General features: G+C 36.3%; 2 protein-coding genes across 6 annotated transcripts in view; one reads left to right on the plus strand and one right to left on the minus strand.

Moving 5' to 3' along the window:
- Positions 1-11,879, minus strand: part of LOC117332487 — a 58,079-nt gene extending 46,200 nt beyond the window's left edge. For 4 of the 5 annotated variants that reach the window (XR_004533745.1, XM_033891414.1, XM_033891415.1 and 1 more), the window contains exons 1-3: positions 11,778-11,879; positions 8,710-9,018; positions 5,243-5,337 (exon numbers count right to left, since the gene is read on the minus strand). Coding sequence is in view for 4 of the 5 variants with exons in the window: in XM_033891414.1 (XP_033747305.1) it covers positions 5,243-5,337; positions 8,710-9,018; positions 11,778-11,835 (462 nt within the window). In the remaining variant the exon portion in view is untranslated. The remainder of the gene's footprint in view (positions 1-5,242; positions 5,338-8,709; positions 9,019-11,777) is intronic. The other variant, XM_033891413.1, reaches the window with a different exon arrangement.
- Positions 11,880-23,132: 11,253 nt separating this feature from the next.
- On the plus strand, positions 23,133-23,714 carry LOC117332124. Its single transcript, XM_033891007.1, has one exon. It carries the CDS (start codon positions 23,133-23,135, stop codon positions 23,712-23,714), a length of 582 nt encoding a protein of 193 aa, XP_033746898.1.
- The last annotated feature ends 2,751 nt before the right edge of the window (positions 23,715-26,465 follow it).

Here is a 26,465-nt window from a genome sequence, read left to right on the forward strand (position 1 = left end):
CTTCAATTGTCAAAATCCAAGATGGCTGCCTGTCGGCCATGCTGTTTTCCAATCAGTTTCAAAATGCAATATGCATAACTAAGCACCAAGAGGAACCTACATATGAAATTTGAGAAAGATCCCTTCAGCACTTTCTGAGAAATAGCGATAACAAACTTCAATTGTCAAAATCCAAGATGGCTGCCTGTCGGCCATGTTGTTTTCCGATCGGTCTCAAAATGCAATATGCATAACTAGGCACATAAGGGAACCTACATATGAAATTTGAGAAAGATCCCTTCAATACTTTCTGAGAAATAGCGATAACAAACTTCAATTGTCAAAATCCAAGATGGCTGCCTGTCGGCCAAGTTGTTTTCCGATTGGTCTCAAAATGCAATATGCATAACTAAGCACCGAGGGGAACCTACACATGAAATTTGAGAAAGATCCTTTTGGTGCTTTCTGAGAAATAGCGATAACAAACTTCACTTGTCAAAATCCAAGATGGCTGCCTGTCGGCCATGTTGTTTTCCAATCAGTCTCAAAATGCAATATGCATAACTAGGCACCAAGAGGAACCTACATGTGAAATTTGAGAAAGATCCCTTCAGCTCTTTCTGAGAAATAGCGATAACAAGAATTGTTTACGGACGGACGGACGGACGGAGGGACGGACGGACGGACCACGGACCACGGACCACGGACGCAGGGCGATTTGAATAGCCCACCATCTGATGATGGTGGGCTAAAAATTTAAGATTTAGCGATAATGGCTGTCTGTCGACCATGTTGTTTTTGGATTGGTCCCAATATGCAAAACCAGGCACTGAGGGGAACCCACATATGAAATTTGAGAAAGATCCCTTGAATGCTTTCTGAGAAATAGCGATAACAAACTTCAATTGTCAAAATCCAAGATGGCTGCCTGTCGGCCATTTTGTTTTCTGATTAGTTTCAAAATGCAATATGCATAACCAGGCACTGAGGGGGACCTACATATGAAATTTGAGAAAGATCCCTTCAGTACTTTCTGGGAAATAGCGATAACAAACTTCAATTGTCAATATATTTTCCAAGACGGCTACCTGTCAGCCATGTTGTTTTCTGATTGGTCTCAAAATGCAATATGCATAACAAGGCACCGAGGGGAACGTATGTATGAAATTTGAGAAAGATCCCTTCATTACTTTCTGAGAAATAGCGATAACAAACTTCAATTGTCAAAATCCAAGATGGCTGCCTGTCGGCCATGTTGTTTTCCGATTGGTCTCAAAATGCAATATGCATAACTAGGCAACAAGAGGAACCTACGTATGAAATTTTAGAAAGATCCCTTCATCACTTTCTGAGAAATAGCGATAACAAACTTCAATTGTCAAAATCCAAGATGGCTGCCTGTCGGCCATGTTGTTTTCCGATTGGTCTCAAAATGCAATATGCATAACTAGGCACCAAGGGGAACCTACATATGAAATTTGAGAAAGATCCCTTCAGTACTTTCTGAGAAATAGCGATAACAAACTTCAATTGTCAAAATCCAAGATGGCTGCCTGTCAGCCATGTTGTTTTCCGATTGGTCTCAAAATGCAATATGCATAACAAGGCACCAAGTGGAACCTAGATATGAAATTTGAGAAAGATCTCTTCAGTACTTTCTGAGAAATAGCGATAACAAACTTCAATTGTCAAAATCCAAGATGGCTGCCTGTCGGCCATGTTGTTTTCCGATTGGTCTCAAAATGCAATATGCATAACAAGGCACCAAGGGGAACCCACATATGAAATTTGAGAGAGATCCCTTCAGTACTTTCTGAGAAATAGCGATAACAAACTTCAATTGTCAAAATCCAAGATGGCTGCCTGTCGGCCATGTTGTTTTCCATTTGGTCTCAAAATGCAATATGCATAACTAGGCACCAAGAGGAACGTATGTATGAAATTTGAGAAAGATCCCTTCATTACTTTCTGAGAAATAGCGATAACAAACTTCAATTGTCAAAATCCAAGATGGCTGCCTGTCGGCCATGTTGTTTTCCGATTGGTCTCAAAATGCAATATGCATAACTAGGCACCAAGGGGAACCTACATATGAAATTTGAGAAAGATCCCTTCAGTACTTTCTGAGAAATAGCGATAACAAACTTCAATTGTCAAAATCCAAGATGGCTGCCTGTCGGCCATGTTGTTTTCCGATTGGTCTCAAAATGCAATATGAATAACTAGGCACCAAGGGGAACCTACATATGAAATTTGAGAAAGATCCCTTCAGTACTTTCTGAGGATTAGCGATAACAAGAATTGTTTACGGACGGACGGAGGGACGGACGGACGACTGACCACGGCCGCAGGGCGATTTGAATAGCCCACCATCTGATGATGGTGGGCTAAAAATCATATGATTACAAAGGAAGGTGAACATACACTTAATTGTGAGAAAAAACCTTCCAATACTTTTCAAAAAATAGCGATAACAAACTTAAACTGTCAAAATCAAAGATGGCCACCTGTAAGCCATTTTTTTTCTGGATCAGAATCAAAATCAACAATGAAAGTCAAGGTCATTCATTTGAACAAACTTGGTAGCCTTTCACCCCAGCATGCTACAGGCCTAATATCAAGTCCCTGGGCCTCTTGTTTATTGAGAAGATGTTGTTTAAAGGAAACAGTTGACGAGGGACGAACGTCGACAGACGCCGCACCACAGCCTAAGCTCACTTGGCCTTCGGGCAGGTAAGTTGAAAATTGAGTCCAGTTTTCAGAGAATAGACTTGCAGGTTGAATAAATGAATAAAAAAATATATACCTCACAGTAATCTGTTTTCATTGTCGCTATTGTAATTGACTAGATATATTAATGATGGTTTCCGCTGACTGAAAATCCAAGCTAATTAATCATGCAGCGATGATATCTCTGCAGCCAAGATCTGAAAGCATTGACCTAAATTGCTCAGTATACATCATTCAACATGCATGATTTTAGAGGTAACCATGTGAGTAATTTACACAAAAATGTGCTTTATACAAATACGTTCCGTACTTCAATGTTACGAAACAATAATTTCATTTGACATTTGATTGTTAAGAAACATAATATTATTTGCTAAAATCTTCATCTGACAAAAACATATGATACAGTGTCTGCTAAACTTAGCTTTACAGATATTTTTATTTCTCCTACAGACGAGAATGCTACAAAATACTGTTAGATTATATTAGAGACGGTATCCCTAGATTATATCTGAGATGGTATCCCTAGATTATATCAGAGATGGTATCCCTAGATTATATTAGAGACGGTATAACTAGATTATATCTGAGATGGTATCCCTAGATTATATTAGAGACGGTATCCCTAGATTATATCTGAGATGGTATCCCTAGATTATATTAGAGACGGTATCCCTAGATTATATTAGAGACAGTATCCCTAGATTATATTAGAGACGGTATCCCTAGATTATATTAGAGACGGTATCCCTAGATTATATTAGAGACGGTATCCCTAGATTATATTAGAGACGGTATCCCTAGATCATATTAGAGACGGTATCCCTGGATTATATCAGAGACGGTATCCCTAGATTATATTAGAGACGGTGTCCCTAGATTATATTAGATACGGTGTCCCTAGATTATATTAGAGACGGTATCCCTAGATTATATAGGAGACGGTATCCCTAGATTATATTAGAGACGGTATCCCTAGATTATATTAGAGACGGTATCCCTAGATTATATCAGAGATGGTATCCCTAGATTATATTAGAGACGGTATCCCTAGATTATATCTGAGATGGTATCCCTAGATTATATTAGAGACGGTATCCCTAGATTATATTAGAGACGGTATCCCTAGATTATATTAGAGATGGTATCCCTAGATTATATTAGAGACGGTATCCCTAGATTATATTAGAGATGGTATCCCTAGATTATATTAGAGACGGTATCCCTAGATTATATTAGAGACGGTATCCCTAGATTATATTAGAGACGGTATCCCTAGATTATATTAGAGACGGTATCCCTAGATTATATTAGAGACGGTATCCCTGGATTATATTAGAGACGGTATCCCTAGATTATATTAGAGACGGCATCCCTAGATTATATTAGAGACGGTATAACTAGATCATATTAGAGACGGTAGACAGTATCCCTAGATTATATTAGAGACGGTATCCCTAGATCATATTAGAGACGGTATCCCTAGATCATATTAGAGACGGTGTCCCTAGATTATATTAGAGACGGTATCCCTAGATTATATTAGAGACGGTATCCCTAGATTATATTAGAGACGGTATCCCCTGTACTGATTAGCTATTTAGACGGAAAATCAGATAGGCTTATATGAGAGAAGGAGCTTTTATCAACTATGAAATTGTCAACTACCGGGCATATTTTGGACCTTGAGCTAGCTATCACCTGACATAACCATGCAGGACCTCCTGATTTTTGTTCGACATCTTTATGTTTACTATATGCAAACATGCAGCTATTGGGTCAGTTCAAGTTCACAGGAAGGCTGCAGTGGCAGAATTTCATTCCACTTCTTATCATACCATGATAATTACCTACTGATTTTTAAACAGACAAAATTTATATTTTTCAAGGTAAAATTGCGTTTCATGTGTTTTTCATTACACAATATAATATCATCAATTAAAACAATGTTTTTGAGACGAAATATTGCACATCATGTGTGCTTAAGATATATATTTATTGAGACAGTGACCTTGACCGTTGAGACTTAAAAGCACTTAAAAAAAAGAATATGCTGAAAAAAGTTGGACTGATATATTTTCAAACAAGCTAAAGACGTTATGCAGAAACCAACATAGACAATGTTTCAAGACACAAATGCCCAGCTCCTATGCAACAACATGTCACCTTTGACCTTTTAACTTTGGCCAGTGACCACCAGAACGTGATTAGATGTAGACCTTGATGTTAGAATACTATATATTAATAATGACCGTGTAAATAAGAACCCAATAAGATGAGAGGTTCTCAGGATATGTTACTGATTCTGGACACGGGTTACAGACAGCTGATGACTGGGACTAATAACCTCAAGATGATGCAGAGCCCTAATTATAAAACCCGACCTGTTTTCATATCCAAAAATGATCTTCAAATCTCTCATAACCTATATACATACATATTCCTTTAAGCTTTCTGTTACTTTAATACCCTCACACCGACCTTGACCTTTCCATGAAGCTGTGTTTGACAGTAAAATTTACACATTACTCACTTCAAATCTTAAGAAGGTGCTTCTTGTTTGACAATGTATTTCTGCACATTGTTTGACTCCCTGAGATGCAACCATAGAGGAATTCAGACATGGATCTGAAATGAAGACAAATTTATCATTCTCGCAATCAAGGTTTTAAAGCCAAACTAAGGTTGTAGATATTAAAAGAAGATAGTAAAGGTTTATTGCACCAATATACTTATGTTTATATATAACATACTCAGATATTAGCAATGACATCATTGAATCCGGAACAATTAATTATCAGTAAGGCGTTAAACTCCCCTCTTTATGAGGCAAATTACCAAGAAACATCAACTTAAATGTATTTTTTCTAGTTTTATTTGTCCTGCTAAAGAAATGGAAACTACCCATACATGTATGAATTTGGTTTGCATAAAGTGAAACATCTACCCTACCCCAGGACTTGATGTTTGGTTAAGGGTATACGTACCACCCATAGAATTTATTTAATAAATTACATAGAAGTAACAGGAGAGCAATCTAATCATGGATAGAAGTGATTTATTGTGGAGTCCTGGGGTCAGGTAGATATTTTAATGGAATAGCCCTAAGCAGTTATGAAGAAGAAGTCAATTGTTGAAGGATGGACAGACAAACGGATGCCGGACACCATGGTACAGGTGAGCTAATAAGAAAAACTGTTTCTTTTTACATAATTTTTATTTATTCATTTTTTTTTCATTCATTTTCTTCTGTAGAGACACACAAGGATATAAATTGTGGTCTGAAGCAAAATTGAGAATAAAGTTTATGTTACTAGTAATAAGAAACTTGATGAGACCATTCATATAATTACACATGTACTTATAAAATCACTGTAAATGAGTTACTGATGTCAGGGTTCTGGAATTGTCACACTTAGTGTACATATTAAGGTAACGACTTGAGGTATACAGTATATATATATTGTTACAAAAAATTAAGATAAATCAAAAATCGTTAATGAAAAAGTTGAGTTAGACATGTTTTTTCCTTAACTTCTCCCCTTAACCTTATATTTTAGTATTAATGGAATTTTCTTGTCACCAGCCCATGGCCATGGTGACTTAAAAAGTAAAATGTTTAAATAAAACAATAATTTAATTCCAATCAGATTCTGCAGAAACGCAATTAAACTACCAAATGAATCATAGTGGGTATACAATGGAACATGTGATTATCAATGACCACATGTACATGATGCATATATACTTATATTAGATATGAAAATATACATGAGCCCTTAACGATCACCTGAGATTTGAAAAATTTCAGTTAATTACATTGACCCTTTTGGCCCCACCCATCAGTCCCTGGAGGTCAGTCAAGGCCAACATGTGCACACCATCAAACTGTCATCCCATGCCAAATGAGAATGTATTCCAATATAAATCAAACAAAATAAAATCATAGTCAAAAATGTTATTTCCCTATATAAACTATAGTAAAGTTTACCCCCTACCCAGGGGCAAACGCAGTGATCACCATTGCCTTTTTAACGAGGCGGCCCACCACCCATAGCTGGGTACGTACTGCCACGCTTACACAGCCAAATTCACTCGACCCGCCACGCATGTAATTGTTACCTAACACCCCTATTTTGTATCGATTTTCAAGCGAAAAACTGACCCGTTTCTATAGCGTCCGATACTCATTACCTAATTAATGGCCCCTGATTTTAAAGGTGAACTAGGCCTAATTGACGAATTGCGATCTCGTTAAGGTGCCTCACCGTTATGTTTTGATATGGTCGACTGATCTCTTGATCACACCTATAAATGGTAATCATTAATTAATAGTAGAAGGTGTACTGTTCTGACCATGTGAACAGGAGATGTGATTGTATGATTTCAGTCGAGACATCAGAGAAAATGTTACCATCATTGACATCGGAAAAACCGACAGTCCGACAGGATTCTTTTTTTTCTCTAGAAGGGACTGCAACAGCAGAATGTCCATGTCATTTGGAGGGACAAAGTGTGTTTGGCTTCTATTGTTAATAGTGAAGACTAGACTATTTTCAGGAGAAAATTATAGTGACTGTGTTGAATTGATATCTTTATTGAAATTATATTGTAGCTTGTGCATTGGTACTTTATATATTCTTATATATATTATGTCCAGTAAAAGTTGCTATTTAGTTTTATTTGTAGATGCTATATCATAGATATAATAGTTGCTATTAGTATGATTAAGTTAGTTTATTGAAGTGATATTCACTGATAATATTATAGTGCAATTTATCAAATTAATAATTGAAATGTTTTAACTTATAATACTTGACAATGTATTATGATCTTGATGTGAATGTTTATCATATTTATAACAGTAATAGATGCTATTTGAGTTTGTTTTATTTAATGTTATATTAAATAAAATATAACAGCGAGTTGGAATTGAGATAGAAATAGTTCTGTGAAAATAAATTGATGATTGTCAAAACGAGGAATGTATGTTTGTAGTTTTATCAAGTAATAGTAAAAGCTGTTATTTTGTTTTAATTTACAAGATATATATGGCACAGAGTGAGCAAATGGTTAAAATGCATATTTATTTAGAATAAATAAAATGACATATATTCTTATTGTCATAATTGATGTTGTTTCTCGAAACGTCGCACCGCGGTACTGCATGACATCCACAAAAGTACATGTTCAGAAAAAATTGTCAAATTTTTTTCCTCCACCCATCATTTTGAAATTGTGAAACCCCAGGGTCATGAAATTCACAATTTTGGTAAAGCACCTTCTATTAAGACCCTTCCATCTATGAAGAGTATTTGATTCCACCATATCTGAGAGTAGAGAAGATTTTTGAAATTTCAGCCAATTTGACCCTTTTTGGCCCTGCCCCCCTGGGGGTTGGGGATCATATAATTCACAATTTTGGTTGACCTTTAGCCATAGAAGCTTCCTGCCAAATTTCATTGAATTTGGTTCAGTGGTTTTGGAGAAGAAGTCGAAAATGCAAATTGTTTACAGACGGACGACGCACGTCGACGGAGGACAAAAGGCGATTAGAATAGGTTACTTGAGACTTTGTCTCAGGTGATCTAAAAATCCCTTCCTATTGACTCAATTTTTGATGGCCTACATTTGAAATAATTCCATTGGTAAAACTATAGTTAAGTTTGGGTTTTAATTTGAGAAGATCTTTTAAATTTCAATCAATTTGAACCTATTTGCCGCACAACTCAGACTGGCTACTAGGGGATGAGGACCACATAATTCACAATTTTTGTTGACCTTTGACATGGAAGTTTTTTTTCTTTTTTACAAAATTTGATTTAGATTAGTTTAGGGGTTTTGAAGAGAAGCAGAAAATATTAATTATCTGGTAATTACTGATGCATGATACATGATACATGACAACAGACAAATGTTATATTAGAATAGGTCACTTGAGACTTTGTCTCGTGTGGAGACTTTGTCTCATGTGACCTAAAAAAGCTTTGATGTTATTACCTTTTACAGTTACTTTGTATCTGAGGTTGGGATTCTGACTGACTCGGTACAATCCACTGTCACTTATCCTCACATCAGACAATGCCATTCCTAAATCACCAACTCTCTCTAGTGTATGGTTTTCGAATTTTCCAACAGCAGTGACTTTCTGAGAGGTTCTCACCAGGCCAACATCTTCCTCCTCAGATCCTCCAGCAGGTATGAAGTGCCAGCTTACAATGTTTCCTGGTGTATAGGTCACCTCATCAAACTTCAGTACCATGCGAGACCCTGAACATATTTCTTTTGTTCTGCTAGCTGGGATCACTGCTAACAGATACATTAAGACCAATAAATAACAATTAAAACTTGTAACATAAAACTCCCTTCATTTTTATATAATTAATTTTATTTGTTTTCATGGTAAATACTCAAATGTGATTGGTCGAAGAATTCTTTTCATTCTTCTATGAAAGAAAAATAGATAATGGCACGAAAAAACGTGACGTCACAATACGACAATTGACGTTGCGTATTGATTTGAGAAAAAGAATCCCATATAAAATCAGTAAAATTGTACATAAAACATGTTTTAAATTAGAAAATCATTTTCAAAAATTAATTATAACCGTTAATGTCAATTATTTTTTAGTTTCATCGGGGTATGAAACAAATTTTGTTTGCAAACTTCTGTAAGAATCTGCTATGCGGATTCATACAGTTTGCAAACAAAATTTGTTTCATACCCCGATGAAACTAAAAAAAAATGACATCAATGCTTAAGTAAAATTTGAAAAAGTCCTCATCAATAACATTTTTATTTAAATAATGGATGAACAATGGTAAAAAATCACCTCAAACAAGTCGAAAGCTTTGCCAGCATATTTTTACCATCAATTTATTAGATTTGTCTTCCGACATGATCATGTAGAAAATCCATCAAGATATAATCCGAGGTGTTTTATAGTATATCGGCATATACCATCGCAGAAGTACAGTGGAACTTCGTTAACTCGAAGTCGACGGGACCACGAAAAAACTTCGAGTTATCCGAGTGTTCGAATTAAGCGAGTTATCGTTTTTGGTGAAAAGTTTGGTCAATATTTGTCAACATTATATAATCATTATAACTTCGCTCTGTCGCTCATCAGTTTAGTGTGAAGACTTGTCAATATATGTAAATAAATATGTAATGTTTCGTTATGTCACTTGTAATTTGGTGTAGTTTTGCCGATATACAGTCACGATAAAGTTTCTTGTATATAACTCAGCTTTGTATTATATTAATTCTAGGTTTTCCCTAGGAAAGCCAGACCCCTAATTTATACATTATTTTACAACAAGAGGCCTAAATGGGTCTATATTGCTCACCTGGCATGATTCAAAGAAGTGGGTTTAAACCGAAACATTTATTTGTGAAGTATTATATATATGAATTTGTTTTGCAAAGTAAAAGTCATGATTGATAGTTGATTGCTGTCCAGGGCTTTATTTCCAGAAATACTGTATGATAACATACATAGATGATATAATTACAATTACGGAATTTCACATTTTCTGTATAAATGCCGTCGGCAACAAACATATTCTATGGAGCATACTTTGGTCTTTTGGTCATTAGTAAGTTGTTAAAAGGTCATAGTTGTTTGATGACAGCAAAAGCCTGTAATTTGTGTCATATCTCTATCAATACACATCTCCGACTCCTGCAGCAGCATTGACAATTACAGCTGTATTCTTTAGGATTGTTGTGTACGTTTGACATGGCGATTTTAGCATCCATTTTTTTCAAAGGTGCTACACCTCCGACAGTTAGTATTTTTTTCATCAAATAAAAACACGAATAGACGTACCGTGTATTTTTCTTCAGCAATAAATGTTTCACACTTAACATTATTACCACCCTCGGAAAGTTTCAAAAAGTTTTAAGATTGATAAAAAGGATTTCAATTGGAGAATGCACAGACAGGTGGAATTATAAACGACAATGGAATCGGAACACATGCAGAAATGACACAGTTGAGTTTTTGTTGGAGAGGCAAATGTGTAACGTACACACGTATATATGTAGTTTAACATACAGTCTGTTGTCATCTTTACTGAAAACTAACATATGCAGGCCCGTAAAGATATAATATGTCTGAAACGTTGCATTTAAAAATATCCTAATCAATTTTTTTCATACTACAGGGGCAATGAGGTCTAGCACAACTAATTCAGCTGGTGTTTCACCTGAACCAAGTCCCTGAGGAAAATGGTATTATTAGGTTTGTAGCTATTTCCTGAGTAGATTTAAATAACACACGCAATGGGTACTTTCTATATATACGAGAATAAAGAGTAGGGTCTTAAGATTCGAGTGCACGCTGCACTGCAACTTCAGAGGTGCATTTCCGTATTATTAAATTATTTGATCGAAGTGAAATTTTGCATGGTGTTAGATAATGGTCTCATAAGTATGTTACAGAAAAAATAATCAAAAAATCTTCAATAACGAATTCCTGGGCGTGCAAAATGTCCCTGGACACTCCCTGGTCACTCATTAGGTACACCGGGAATTCCTCAGGTGGGGGTTCCCCTGTCCACTGTAAATATCAGGGTTACTGTCTTCCAAGTACTGGTGTGCTCTTATATGGTATTAAACCTGTCCAATAACATCATTTTTCTGGTAGGGAAATCTTCAATCTTTAATTTGATATAAATTTCACAACATTTGAACTTCAAATGAGCGATTGAGGGGATGGAATCATTGGTAATAACATAGTGAAATAATTAGTTGTGTGATACCTAAGAGATCGATATTCTGAGTCATTCTATAAGAACCTATGACTTATAGTCAAATAAAGTGATATTGTCTGACCTCTGATATTTTTTCCGAAATGAACACTGAACGATAGGCCTACTTAATATCTGGACAGTATTGTGGACTTTCCAAGTCATGCAGATCATTATTCATTACCCTTCACTGCGGTTACCGGAAAACCTTACCAGACCTTCTTAACTGTAAGGGATGAACGTCATCTACAATATACATTCGATAAATAAAACCACTTTATCACCACGAAATAAATATACAAATTGATAATTACCTTGTGAGAAAACACCGATTATTTGAGTAACCAGAATAACTAACATCAAAGCTTCCATTTTGTCTCTTTTCTACTTTTCGCTTCCGGGGACCCACTCGGAACACCTCGGCCGATTCTCTACGGTCATCTAGATGACCGTAGAGAATCGGCCGAGGTGTTCCGAGTGCCGGGGACCGCCTCAATATGGCGCTTGACGCGGTTCTGAGAATTGTACGTTACCTAGATCTATAAATAGATAAATTATTCAGCCCGATTCGCCGAATGTGCAGCGCGACGATTTACCCCAAAACACCCAAAACTACCCCAAAACACCCCAAAAACACCCTTAAATGTCGAGAAAAATGCATGGCAAGTTTAATTATGACATTTAAAAGGTCCTTCGCCAACCTGATTAGTGCTGATTTAGGTTCTCAGTTCTGAAATTGTAAAATGTATATTCGAAGGGAGGTAACTCTAACAAGCAAAGACTATATTTGACGCGACGATTTACCCAAAAACACCAAAATACCGCCCAAAAACACCATAAACCTACCCCAAAACACCCTTTAATGTCGAGATAAATGCATGGCAAGTTTAATTATGACATTTTAAAGATTCTTAGCCAACTTGATTAGTGCTGATTTCGGTTCTCAGTTCTGAAATTGAAACGAAGTATATTCGAAGGGAGGTAACTGTAACAAGCAAAGACTTCAAAAAAATGACCACGTGGCTTTCGGTACATACCTCGTGGAAGAATAAGAAAGAAAAACTGAGGATCCAGTTCTTGACATTTATTCAGAATAAAATTAAATACATCACCACAACAATAATGATAATATAGCGTTTACAAATATACCTTTAAACAATAATATATGCAACCTAGAAAAAATGTGTCAACAAAGTCTGAATTTCATCCGAACTTATTGAAATTATATGGATAATTTAATTTATTAAGAGAACACTGTTTATAGCTAAAATAATGCAAGATTATCACATCTGTATCGGAAATATGACAACGATACACGTACATAAATGTCATTACAAAGAGTAATTAATATCAATTATCATAATATGAATCTAAAACTGGAAATATAATGCTTGCCAATACTCTGTGGCATAGCGAACACCATTTTCATACTGGAACTATACATAAAATTATGCATTTATACTGCAATATGTTTGATATAGAAATACTGCATATTTAAAGGTATTCAAACAAAAAGTTTGAAATATTACTAATCTATCTAGTATCGGTCTATAGACGACCATAAAGTATGGCTCAGCACGCGGAAACCAATAATATGTAGCTAACTTAGTTTGTACGAAAAATATATGTACAGAAATTATCACGAAACAAATTTTGACAATATTTGATGCTTACAAAATTGTTTTTATAGCAGTCTAGATCACCATATTAAAAGTATAACTCCGACACGGGGAAACTGAGACTGAATATAAAAATGATAGTAAACACCAGGGTTGTTTACGTTTTCGGTGATATTTTGCCCTCTTTTATCAGTTAGAGTCTATATTTAAGCGTTCTGTTAAATAACCAATTTTATAATATTGTACAACTTATGGTTTAAAATAAGTATATTGGATATGTTATTTTGGTAAAATGTTCTATGACTGTAATAGCTTGGTCTTAATATTGCTTAATTATATCATGTTAGATATATAATATTTACTATGATTGTAATGTAATTATGGAATATTTAATGTAAAACTAGTTCAGAAGAAATGGATTTGTAACAGCTTGTATGTATTATTGCGAATACTGTTAAATCAACAGGAAATAAAAACATGATTTGATTACCTTTGCATTCAACTTTTTTTGTACTTAATATTAATTGCACAAGTAAATATGTTTTAATGCAAAAGAAGTGTAACTAGCTCAGTTTTCTTATCCGATACAAAATGATAAATCATACTTATCTTTAAATCTTCAAAGTACGTAATAGGAAAGAGCTTTAATTTCGGGAAGTACTTGAAATTGTGTTTTACAGCACGTTCTAGATCACAGCATTAGCTTATATTATTTTCACTCATATCAGTTTACCAACATTATAGCCGTCTATCCCCTGACTACACTATTGTATACTCCACTCACTTATCCATTCGACATTGCCGCTCAGAAATGTTAAACATCTGTAACTTTACTTTAATATTTATTTTCAATATGATATATTTTAATAGATCTATAGTATATGTAAAGTAATTATATCAATGCTGTCCATCTTTCGTTAATTTGTATTATATATTAAGGATTGTAAATCATATGATGTAATCTTTTAGTATGCTTATGAGCCGTCAGGCTTAGAGTGAATAAAGTGAAAGTGAAAAAGACCCCCCTCCTCTCTCTGCCCACACCTGCTGATACAGATGTGACACCATTTTATTACCGGACATTTCAGGTATAGCCTCAGGAAATCTTTCAATACACTGGCCAATTAGATATACACAGGCATGTCAATCATCTCCCCAGGTGTGAGAAATTGATCTTCAAATATTGTAGAAATTAACATCCATATCTGTGAATGTATTAGGCAGCTAAAAGAATAGGATGGAGTAATATATATAGTTGAAATATGTTGAATGTCTTTATTGTCCAGTAAAGCAAAGTAAACAAATATTTCATACAGAAAATGAATCTGAGTAGTCAATCATATATAGTTCATAATCTTACTTATCATCAAGGTAAAGTACTGTATCCTGCACTTATTATTTCTTGCATATTGTGTAATATGTATAACCATGGATAATATATTAAACCATTATTATTGATTCTGATTTTGTATTTAACAAGTTCATGTAGAATTTGCAGAATGAGGATGTTGGAATTATAAAACATGCTTTTTTCATTAAAATATAGAACTGTTAAATTAATATTCAACTCAGACGGCAATCGGACCGCGAAACACGAATGAATAAAAATGATTTTAGATATTTCTCGGTCATTTAAAACCCTAATATTTTACGTATGATATAGTTGTGCAATGAAGAACATATATTTGGGTCCATTCCTCGAAAATAATGCTAATTTAATTAAACCGCATTATTTCTCAGTTTCGGCAGAGACGTGTATATTTAGTTTCGGTAATTTTTTTCTCCACTCGCGTCATTAAAGTGTACCTGGAACGAAAAACGATATTCAAATATGTTATTCTATGTAACCACCAAAGAAGAATGTCGCGAACCGCATCAAAATCTGTTCACCGAGTGCCGAGATATCGCACATCGAAGTACGCGAATTGCACCTGTCGTGAAGGACACTTAATTCAGAAATTGATAAATAGATTCATCATGATCTACAATAGACTTATTATTATACTGACTAACTATATCTCTCCCGTATGAAAACCAGTGTTGGAGCCTACAACGTACTTATACACACCAGATTTTATCCCTTATTTTAACATGTCATTGTCTCATGAATTACCGACGATTAAATGCTTGAGAAAGATATACATATATACGATCGTTGTCAGTGAAATAATATAAAAGTGCTTCGCAACAATTATAATATTATTGATAGTTTTCGTGCAGGTACATATATAAGGTACTTATTATAACCATTATTTTAGCTCCGTTTTTTATGATAAAAAACATACAATTTAGTTCATCGTGACTAATCATAATTAATACTAAAACTTATTAAACTCGCAATGATTAAAGTGTACGATTAAAAAAAAAAAAAATCATTTCTTTTTGTAATTGTGTAATTATCGTGAAGTGATTGAGATCCTTGTGATTTTACTTTCCATTCGTGTGTCGCAAATCCTGTCTTCTCTTAAAACAGGACTTTAAGAAATATATAAACATGTTCGGAGAATTACGAATTCTCAAGTTTGAGTGGGTTAGTATACCGCTAAACAATTACCAGGTGTGAAATTACGGTCCACAAGCTCGTCACACCTGTCACTGCACCACAGGTGTCTGCGATTTCTGGTGTTCTAATCGGCACGCGCCGACAATTGCTTGTGAGTTGACGCGTTTGGTTTGCATACACTTCAAAAAAATTCCGAAAATTGAGCTTGAATTTCTTTAAGAATAGCGTTTATACTATAGGGAATATATTTTCAAGTTTTTGAAATCAAATACATTATTTTTGGAATTCAGTGAGTTTCGTTTTCCCTACAAGCAAAACAAATTCGTATATCAAAGGTTTGCCTATAGAATAATTAACCTAAGTTGGCTCATTCATATACCCACGATGTTGAAAATTTACTCTATGAATCTTACCTGGGAGTTACTAATCTTTCATGGACAAGTTTTATCAAGTTCGGACAAATGATCCGAAAATCACAAACAGCGGTATCTTCCGAAGTAGATTTGCAACGTATCCATTGCTGTTTTGGCCAAGCCCCTGTGGTTTTGGCAAGTAAAAATTCTAAATTTTCAGAATTTTTTTCACATCATGTATGAATTGCATTTTAAACTTATATTACTAGAAGCAGAGAAGTATTATAACCGAAATAAATATTGGTATGCAACAAACCATGCCCTCATAATAATAAAGGCTATATGATGTAAGTCGTTACATGTTATAAACGGCCCGTTATTTAAATGCTATGCATGTTACAACGACCCGTTAAAATAGAAACTTATTAAGATTTTACATGTTATATATGACCCGTTATAATAGAAAATAGTAAGATGTTACAAGTTGTATACGGCTCGTTATAATAGAAAATTAGTAAGATGTTACATGTTATATATGGCCAGTTTTAACAGAACATTATGTCCCTGGTAGCACTTGTTATAACTAATTCACAAATATAACTCAAAAAGTTTATTCAGCCCTTACATAATTGTTATCTAATTCGCATTAAATGCAGGCACGTGTTCACGTTTGTTTCCAATGCTTTCTATATATTTCCTATATGGAGCGCACCATATACAGAGTTTTGATATAGATGCCAAGCGTTAATAAAAAATAAAATAAAATTACTATGGAAATATGAAAAACAAGTAAGTAGTAAAAATTAAAAAAATAAAAACAGATTTACTTCAATTCATTTACAAATATTAAAGCAATATCAGAATCAAGAACAAGAACTTGTTTATTTGTTCAAAAAATAAAGGTCGGCTTATGACACAAGAACTAACCACGTGGCCGTGTTGTAAGAGTACAGGCTAGAGTTATGCCCCTTCGAATAGGGCGCTTCGAAATTGTACATTATTGTATCAAGAAATACGAGTCAAAACAACAAAACCCAAATCGTCGTTTATCAAGTCGACCATACAATATATGATATACAAGTCTCTGAGTCGACCAAGAACTTTTTCAAAGCGATTTTTAATATGATAATGCATTTATCTCGACATTTAAGGGTGTTTTTGGGTAGGTTTATGGTGTTTTGGAGTGTTTTTGGGTAGTTGTGCGTTTTTGGGTAGTTTTGTGTCTTGAAATACCGAACAAGAAATCAAAAATCAAAATCGTAGTTTATCAAGTAGGCAAAAAACTTTTAAAAACACATTTTTACTATGATATTGCGTATATCTCAACATTTATGGGTGTTTTTGGGTAGGTTTCAGGTGTTTTTGGGTGGTTTTGGGGTGTTTTTTGGGTAGTTTTGGGTGTTTTGGGGTGTTTTTGGGTAAATCGTCGTACCGATGTGCAGTCCAAACGGTTGGTCCGGATTCTTCGGAAAATCACGTGTAGAAATAAATTACATTACTTTATCTACGACCCAAAATTATATCTGATCTATCAGAGTTTCTTCCTTTCAAACTGAATGTATTAACGCGAAGCCTTATAGGCCTAGAAGACGTTTTGCATATATTACGCCGCCATTTTAGGGTCAGAGGTCAAGCGGTTAAACTGTTGTCAACAAAACATGGTGGCGCCTACAGTCCTCACAGCTTTCCATCGTTGAACGTCGACATTTTGAAAATATTTTTGTGAAAATCGAACTCTATTATTAACGGGAAAATTACTCAGATATGATATTCTACATATTGTGTCGTTTGCAGCTGAAATACTACATTCTAATCGCTAGAAACATCAAAGTGTAACCCTTCGGCTGCCGATTTGGGCCGATCTGAATTTTTACGTTGGCTGCCAATAGACCCCAATCGGGAACCGTCGGCACTTTGCGTAAACGAGAAAATACTTATTGCCGATTGGAGGTATAATACTAAGCACCTTGCTCTGATTGGCTGAAAAACACACTACCAATCTATCGCGCTCGCTTATTGGTCAATAACAATAGAAAACGAAAGTAGCTTTCGATACAGTTCGGATACACGTAGATTTACTTTCCACCTCATCCACAACTGACACTGATATATTTTATATTTAACGTTAAGCGCACAAATTACTAATCTTCCATCTAAAGTAAACACAGCATACTATGCTTCCCTGAAACAAAATGTTTTTGTTTTTTTTTGTGATCAGACATCGTATATCGCCGCATTGTTTTTTCAAGACCGCGATCTGTTATTGTTCATACATTTTGTATGTTCATATTATTGTAACTATTTATTTGGAGACCCCTCCATACTTATGTTGTGGTTTCAACAATTTTTATTGTGATAACAAAAGGATTAGACAACAGGCAGTGCCTATATATAAATATACATTTACACAGTAAAATAATTTGTTCAGAAGCGAAAAAAAACATTTGACACTTTTGATTGCATTTTCGGAAAACATTCAACAGTTTCAAATGTTTTTCACCAACAAGAGTAGATAATAAATACATGAATATTGAAATACAATCAGAACCATTGACTACTATATATACGCAACATATATATGAACCTTGACCAATGTACATGTGTGGACACATTATCTAAGAACCTTGACCACTGTGTGGACACAACGTCATCTAGGAACCTTTACAGCACTGTAGGGACACCGTAACTAGAAACCTTGACCACTTTGTAGACATAGCATTTAAGAACCTTGACCACTGTGTGGACACATAATCTAAGAACCTTGACCACTGTGTGGACACATTATCTAAGAACCTTGACCACTGTGTGGACACATTATCTAAGAACCTTGACCACTGTGTGGACACAACGTCATCTAGGAACCTTTACAGCACTGTAGGGACACCGTAAATAGAAACCTTGACCACTTTGTAGACATAGCATTTAAGAACCTTGACCACTGTGTGGACACATAATCTAAGAACCTTGACCACTGTGTGGACACATTGTCTAAGAACCTTGACCACTGTGTGGACACATTATCTAAGAACCTTGACCACTGTGTGGACACATCATCCTCTAGGAACCTTTACAGCACTGTAGGGACACCGTAACTAAAAACTTTGACCACTTTGTAGACATAGCATTTAAGAACATTGACCACTGTATTGACATTTAAGAACCTTGACCACTGTGTAAACAAAAGCATTTAAGAACCTGTGTAGACATATACACGTTGCATCTAAGAACATTGACTACTATGTATACACAGCATCTACATGTAGGAACCTTGACCACTGTGCATACACATTATCCAAGAACCTTAGCCACTGTGAGGATGCATTATCGAGGAACCTTAACCACTGTGTGGACACATTATCCAAGAACCTTAACCACTGTGTGAACACATTATCTAAGAACCTTGAACACTGTGTATGCAATGGCATCTACAAACCTCGCGGATAACCTTGTCTATGCTATATATCTCCCATCTAAGAACCTTATCTGTACTATATATCTCCAATCTAAGAACCGTGTCGATACTATACATATCCCATCTAAGAACCTTGTCTATACTATATATCTCTTATCTATGAACCTTGCCTATACTGTGTATCTCCCATCTAAGAACCTTGGCTATAATGCATATCCCCATCTAAGAACCTTGTCATTAGTGCATATCTCCCATCTAAGAACTATCTATACTGAATATATATCCATTTTAAGAACCCTGTCTAAACTGTATATCTCCCATCTAAGAACCATGTCTAAACTGTGTATCTCCCATCTAAGAACCTTGTCTATAGTGCATATCTCCCATCTAAGAACCTTATCTATACTGAAAATATAAAATGGATATATATCCATTTTAAGAACCTTGTCTAAACTGTATATCTCCCATCTAAGAACCTTGCCTATACTGTGTATCTCCCATCTAAGACTGCCCTGCAGATATAGGGCGTAAGAATTGTACCTGCTGCCCCCATTGCATGTTTTCTTTCTGAACAACTTTCTTCTTCCTAATGTCTCCCTTGACAATGCCTCACTTTTGGCCTTTAGTTGAGCGTTCGCCGCTGTGAGGAAGGCTTTGGGTTCTGTCCCCTAGCCGAGACATACCAGAGTCTTTAAAAAATGGTAGTTGCTACTCCTGCTTAGCGCTCAGCATATTGGGAGTGGGACGACTGGTTCGCCCGTTGTCAGTATAATGTGACCGGGTGGGGTGTGCTGCTGGGTGTCTTCGGCAGTGTGCTCCAGAGAGGTAGCACTATAAATCGGCAAAAGTTCCGGCCAATCACAAGGAGACTTAACACGAACATACCGCAGCCTCCCAAAACACACATACGCACTCCCCACACGCATGCATGTCGCACGCACGGGAGACCGTCCTGAAATGACCTTAGCTGTTAATAGGACGTAAAACAAAATAAACCAAATCAAACCAAACCAAACCAAACCCATTCTAAGAACCTTGGCTATAATGTTCATCTCCTATCTCAGAACCTTGCCTATACTGTGTATTTTCCATCTAAGAACCTTGTCTAAACTGTATATCTCCCGTCTAAGAACCTTGTCTATACTATATATCTCCTATCTAAGAACCTTGTCTATACTGTATATATCCCATCAAAGAACCTTGCCTATACTGTGTATCTCCCATTTAAGAACCTTGTCTATACTGTATATCTCCCATCTAAGAACCTTGCCTATACTGTATATCTCCCATCTAAGAACCTTGCCTATACTGTATATCTCCCGTCTAAGAACCTTGTCTATACTGTATATCTCCCATGTAAGAACCTTGTCTATACTCTTCATCTCCCATCTAAGAACCTTGGCTATACTGTATATCTCCCATCTAAGAACCTTGCCTATACTGTATATCTCCCGTCTAAGAACCTTGTCTGTACTATATATCTCCTATCTAAGAACCTTGCTTATACTATGTATCTCCCATCTAAGAACCTTGGCTATAATGCATATCTCCCATCTAAGAACCTTGTCTATACTATATACTTACTATTACTTTTTAGTCATTTATTAGTCTAGTCCTCTAAGTGAACGCAATTCCATATAATTTTCTACTAAGTATTCATTAATTTTGTCTTATAACCATCTCACTATTGTTTCAAATCTGTGTATAATGTTAGATGAGCGTAAGCAAACTGCAGAGATATGTCAGCAATCAGCCAGACAAACCTAGCACGCCAAGAAGAGTGACACCCATTCTCATTACTGACAGCAAAGGCTACACACTGAGGAATAGTTTGAATTTCCTATTGAACTGTGAGCTATCTCTGGTACTGGTTCTCAATTGCTGGTTGACCTTCTGCAATCAAGAATCACTAAAGCTGTAAAAAGACATAAGCAAGTTCTTTTCTACTTTTGGGCTGGGACTTGCGATCTCACTCTAAAACGCGGCAAGGCCATCCAACTCAGAGTGCCTGATACCTCAACAGCTGTGAATAATATTGTCCAGCAATACAGGAGAGCAGTTTCCATAGTTAAGGCTCACCCTGAATGCCATATCAAATTTATTGATGTCCACCCTTTCCCATCACCCAGTGGAATAGACTAAAAGCACCCTCTGCACATTCCTCAGAGGAACAGGACAAGTCCCTGGAGAAACAAATTAAAGAACTAAATTCTCAAATAGTGACAATCAACCAAGAGTTAAACCAGAATTCACGCAGGTTTAGTGGTTTCCTCTGAAGGGTGAGAAAACAACACTGAAGGCAACCACGATACTCATATAAGCTGTCATTAAACAATCAAGATGGCGTACATCCTAGGCAATCTCTTTAGTCTTAACTGGGTCAAGCACCTCTTACAGGACATTTACGAGTACTGTTATATCCTGGATGATCCATATTCTCTCCAGATACTAGTTGAAGAGGAAGAATTTTAGTCTGAGGTATTCAATTTTGCTAGGGGGTTACATGTTGTTAGGTGAGGTTTTCTCATCAGCTACGGTAATCCCTGTTCCATCATCTACTCTGAATAGGTGAGGTTGCCTCATTGAACAGCACTTAAGCTCTGCTCACGATAACAGAATCACTATTTAATCGTTTACGTACTACATTTGATACTGGTACATTACCACTCGGTTCTAATTATCATACCTAACCACTATCTCATTCAACCTGGTCCTTTAGGTGAGGTTCCCTCATCATCAGTTTCTCTGTTGCCTCTATTTCTCCTCTTGTATATGGCAGGAAACGGATCCAATGCATACAAATAGAGACATCCCCGAAACCAACATTAATTATCTCTGTGTACATGCCATCAAGAGGCAAGCCCGGCTGTGACGACGAATTCGAAGAGTGCATTGACCAGCTCAACGAGATACTTAACATACATCAGCACTCACATTCGATAATAATAGGAGGAGATTGGAACTGCGATATGTCAAGTCAAGCTGATAGTAAAAGAGGTCAACTGTTCTCAGACTTCAGAATCTCGAACAATCTGGCAACAAAAAAAACCTGACCTTTATCCATCCAAATGGTAAGGATTGATCCTCAATTGACTATATACTCTTCGGTAACCTGAATTCCACCACTCCTACTGTCAGTCGGATCGACAGCCTGGCACTTGGCACCTCTGATCACTACCCCATTCATGCGCATATCCCACTTTTTCTTACGAAGCGCAAGAAGTCTCCCAAAAAACCTGATAAAACACAAAAGATAAACTGGTCCAAACTAGACGCAGACTTATAGAAAGCGCTTGTAAATGATACGTTAGACATCCTTCTGAGCGAGTCAAATCAGTCATCTCTGTTTGGTATGGAGACACTTGTCAATAAATTTAGTGCAGCTCTAACGAGTGCAGTAGCTATTGCGGCAACTTACAGCAAGACAGGAGGAAGACGAGTGTGCAGGCTGCGAAACGATGACATCGCCAACGCAGAAAAATGTAACAAAAATGCACTGCATGCCTGCAAAGAAGTAGGGAAATCAGCCGAACCGAACAACCGTACTGTGATGGCTAAAAAAAGCAGCTAAGAAAGAACTGCGTAGACAAATCATGATAGAAGCGGCTAGGCAGAGGAATGAATCGCAGGAAAACATTATGCTGGCAAGGGAATCCGATACAAAACTATTTTACTCTCTTGTCAACAAGCAGCGTAAATCCTCTAATAGCTATCTTTAGAATTACATGTAGGAAAATCCAAATACAGGAAATGACATATGTGAAGGCTGGAAACAGCACTTCATGCAACTGGCAGCTCCATCAGAAAACCAATTCTTTAGCGATGAGGTTGCGGCTCAGACTGACTTTGATGTAGAAAACATCAATGACATATGCTACCAAGCATCTCTAAGTGAGCCTCAACTGTCCTTCTCCGTGGATGAAGTAAAAGCTGCAGTCAAGGAACTAAACACAGGCAAAGCACAGGACGGAGCCAACCTACAAGTCGAACATTTTCTCTACGGAGGTGAAGGCGCATACAAAATAACGGCACAGCTCCTCAATGCAATTGCTACCCATAGAAAGATACCCCTCTGTATGAAGCAGGGTATTCTCTCGCCAATCTACAAGAGAAAAGGCGACAAGAAGAACTCTGTAAACTACAGAGGGATTACAATAATGCCTGTTCTATACAAGATCATTGAAGTTTTGCTCCGAAAACATCTGAAGGAAATAACGGACCCCATCCAAAGTAGACTACAAAGAGGCTTCACTGCAAATGCGTCTCCTCTACACTGTGCTCTCCTGGTGCAAGAAGCTCTGCTCGCGACCAAGTCCAGTAAACAAGATTTATTCACTGCCTTTCTTGATGCCATGTCTGCCTGATCAGTTATTCCGAACGTCCCGTAGACTTCCTTTCGCGCTGTCCGTTCAAGCAAGTGGCTGATAGGTAGGACCCGATTGGTATTTTCTTTGATAGTTTTGTATTTTCATCTTTGAAAATATGTTAAGGGTTGGTGTTGTAGGTTCCTCACATGTAAGGCGCATGGATCAATCCAATAAGTTTGTCTATGGTACCATGAGATATTTTGGAGAAGTGGTGGGTTAGTCGAACACATGTATAGGTTCAAGTCTGCCTTGTGTGCGTTTCGTCCCCAGGTGATTTTCCTACAGATAGGAGGGAATGACATAAATGAAAATACATGTCCAGAACATTTGTCTATGTCACGAACTGTATCGTAGGGTAAATGGCCTGGAATGTGTCATTGTCGGCTCACTTTTCCTCAGGATTCGTACACGTGGTGTCCCAGCAGCTCAATACGAGGTGCTCCGACAGCGCGTTAATGGGTGTCTGGAGCGACAGGTGTATGGCCGGTTTGTGTTCTGGAAACATAAGAGGTAAGTGCCTTCTTGTCTCTGCAATGATCAGGTACACCTTAATGTGTCTGACCATTGCAGTGTTTGACCCCGGCAAAGCAGAAAAGCGCCAAAAAAAAAAAGAAGTGCAAAGATAAACTTTTGTGATGTCCAACTGCTATGTTACTGCTTACAGCTGAGAGCTTCATTTCAACTGTAAGATTCGTGCATAATACATTCAAATATATCTTTATTTTATCAAAAGGCATTATTTTTCATTTGAAATTTAGCTTCAAAGTCGGCCATATGATTTGATCTTGAGTCGGACACCAAAAACATACAAAATGATCATAACTCGGACAGTATCCAACTCTATGTCTTTTTGTATCAATCTAAAATACCTAAATTAGTTTTCAAGTTTGATTATAAAACATCACTTTTTTTTTATTAATATTTTCATATATCTGATGTTTACAGTTATTTTCAATCATTCTATGTTTCTATACGATCCGCTCGATCATGGTAATCTCTCTTGGTACAGTCATAGAAGTCGTGAATCTCTCCTATGCGGTCAATCTGTGGTCCACTTGAGCGAACCATAATTATCCTAAAATAAGTGGTCATCTGGGTAACATATGGTCAGCGGTCACAAAACGTAGGTCCATTTTGTCAAGAAATAGGCGTCAAGAATATCACAATATTTTCACATCTCAACAGATCCAAGCTTATTACAACATATTATTGAAATCCACAGGTAAGGTTTTGACACGTTAATTGACAAATTGCTTACAAAGTGATGGTTAGCTTCCAAATTGGGACAAATCCTACTGAATAACCAACAAGGTTTATCAATCAGTTTGTGATTTTCAAAACAAGTATGATCTGTGGTAGCGGCCCCCTGCATGACTTCTATTGTAAACTTGATCTATTTTACAACATTTGCGAAAAAACTTATATTTTCCCATCGCATATGAAATATCTGTATGTATTTTGAGTATTGAATGAAAATATTGTTTAAACTAACTTACTGTAATCACCCTCGTTTGCCGACGACAGGACTTACTGTGGCACGCAGTAGACCGTTTCACGTCCAATCGGGGAATCGAACCCCGACCACCTAGGTGAGAGGAAAGTGTGTTAATTACCACTGTGCCACCCGATCAACCTATTTAGGGGGCATTGGAGAGACCAAAATAGATCTTCTGCTTCCATTACAAAACTTCACATTTAAAATCTTTCCTCGCTACTCTTTCTTACTATACTTTTTCTTACTCTTGGTGTCTCGGTGAGATCCCTCATATAAATATATGACATTGAGGACATTAAACCCCAAAACTAAAATGTTTTTTTCATTGTTATTCATTTTCTACATTATATTTATTTGGTTTGTAATAGGACATTCGTATTAACCTTTCCATAGGTCACATGGGTGTTGTGAATAAAAGTATTACTTTAGATTGAAAACTCAAAGATTCTTGCAAAGCTCTACATTTATTGAGTGATTTATTTCTGAGTTAAGTAAATACTGATATATCATTCCATTAGAAATTATTGCACATTGATCAGACTGCATAGCAATGCAGATTTTTAGGTATATTCCAGTACCAGTGGACGTGGTTGCAACTATCTGGTAGCACAAACAAGTATGTTTTGTACCCATCCACTAAAATCTTCACTTCAAGAAAGTAAACACCAACACATCTTTTATTTTAATGTTTATGCATTTAAAACCAGCATATTACAGGTATCTAAATATTTAAGTATGATATCATAGCCTTGTTGTTGAAGTAGGGACATACATGTATATGTACGTCCCTGGTTAAAAGAGAAAAATAAAAACTGAAATAAAATAATAATATTAACAAATAACATTCAGTAACCTTAGAAGCTTTGTTTGTGATTTTCAGATGGAACCAGTTTTAGCAGACGCCAACATTATTTTCTACTTGGCGGTGTTCTGAGAGGTATCATGAATACGATTTTATGTTTATATTAGTTATCAGATACATTATAACTGAATCTGTTTGCAGATTGATCTTAAGAAACACCTTATAACTGTTTTTATTATCAAAGATTCAATTGTTATTAGTTAAGAGTTGCACAAGAAGTTAACTCCGACTAACTGCCCGACTTAATATCGAAGCAAATATGAATGTCAGACTCAAAGTCGAATCCGTCCGACTTTCGATCGAATCGTCGGCTATGTACTTTATTCGCTCTGTATTGTATAATATGGAAAAAGACGAGAGTTTCAGAATGTTAACATGAAGAAGAAAGTGT

The sequence above is a fragment of the Pecten maximus genome, chromosome 8, assembly GCF_902652985.1.
Source record: "Pecten maximus chromosome 8, xPecMax1.1, whole genome shotgun sequence".
NCBI classification, from domain to species: Eukaryota; Metazoa; Mollusca; class Bivalvia; order Pectinida; family Pectinidae; genus Pecten; species Pecten maximus.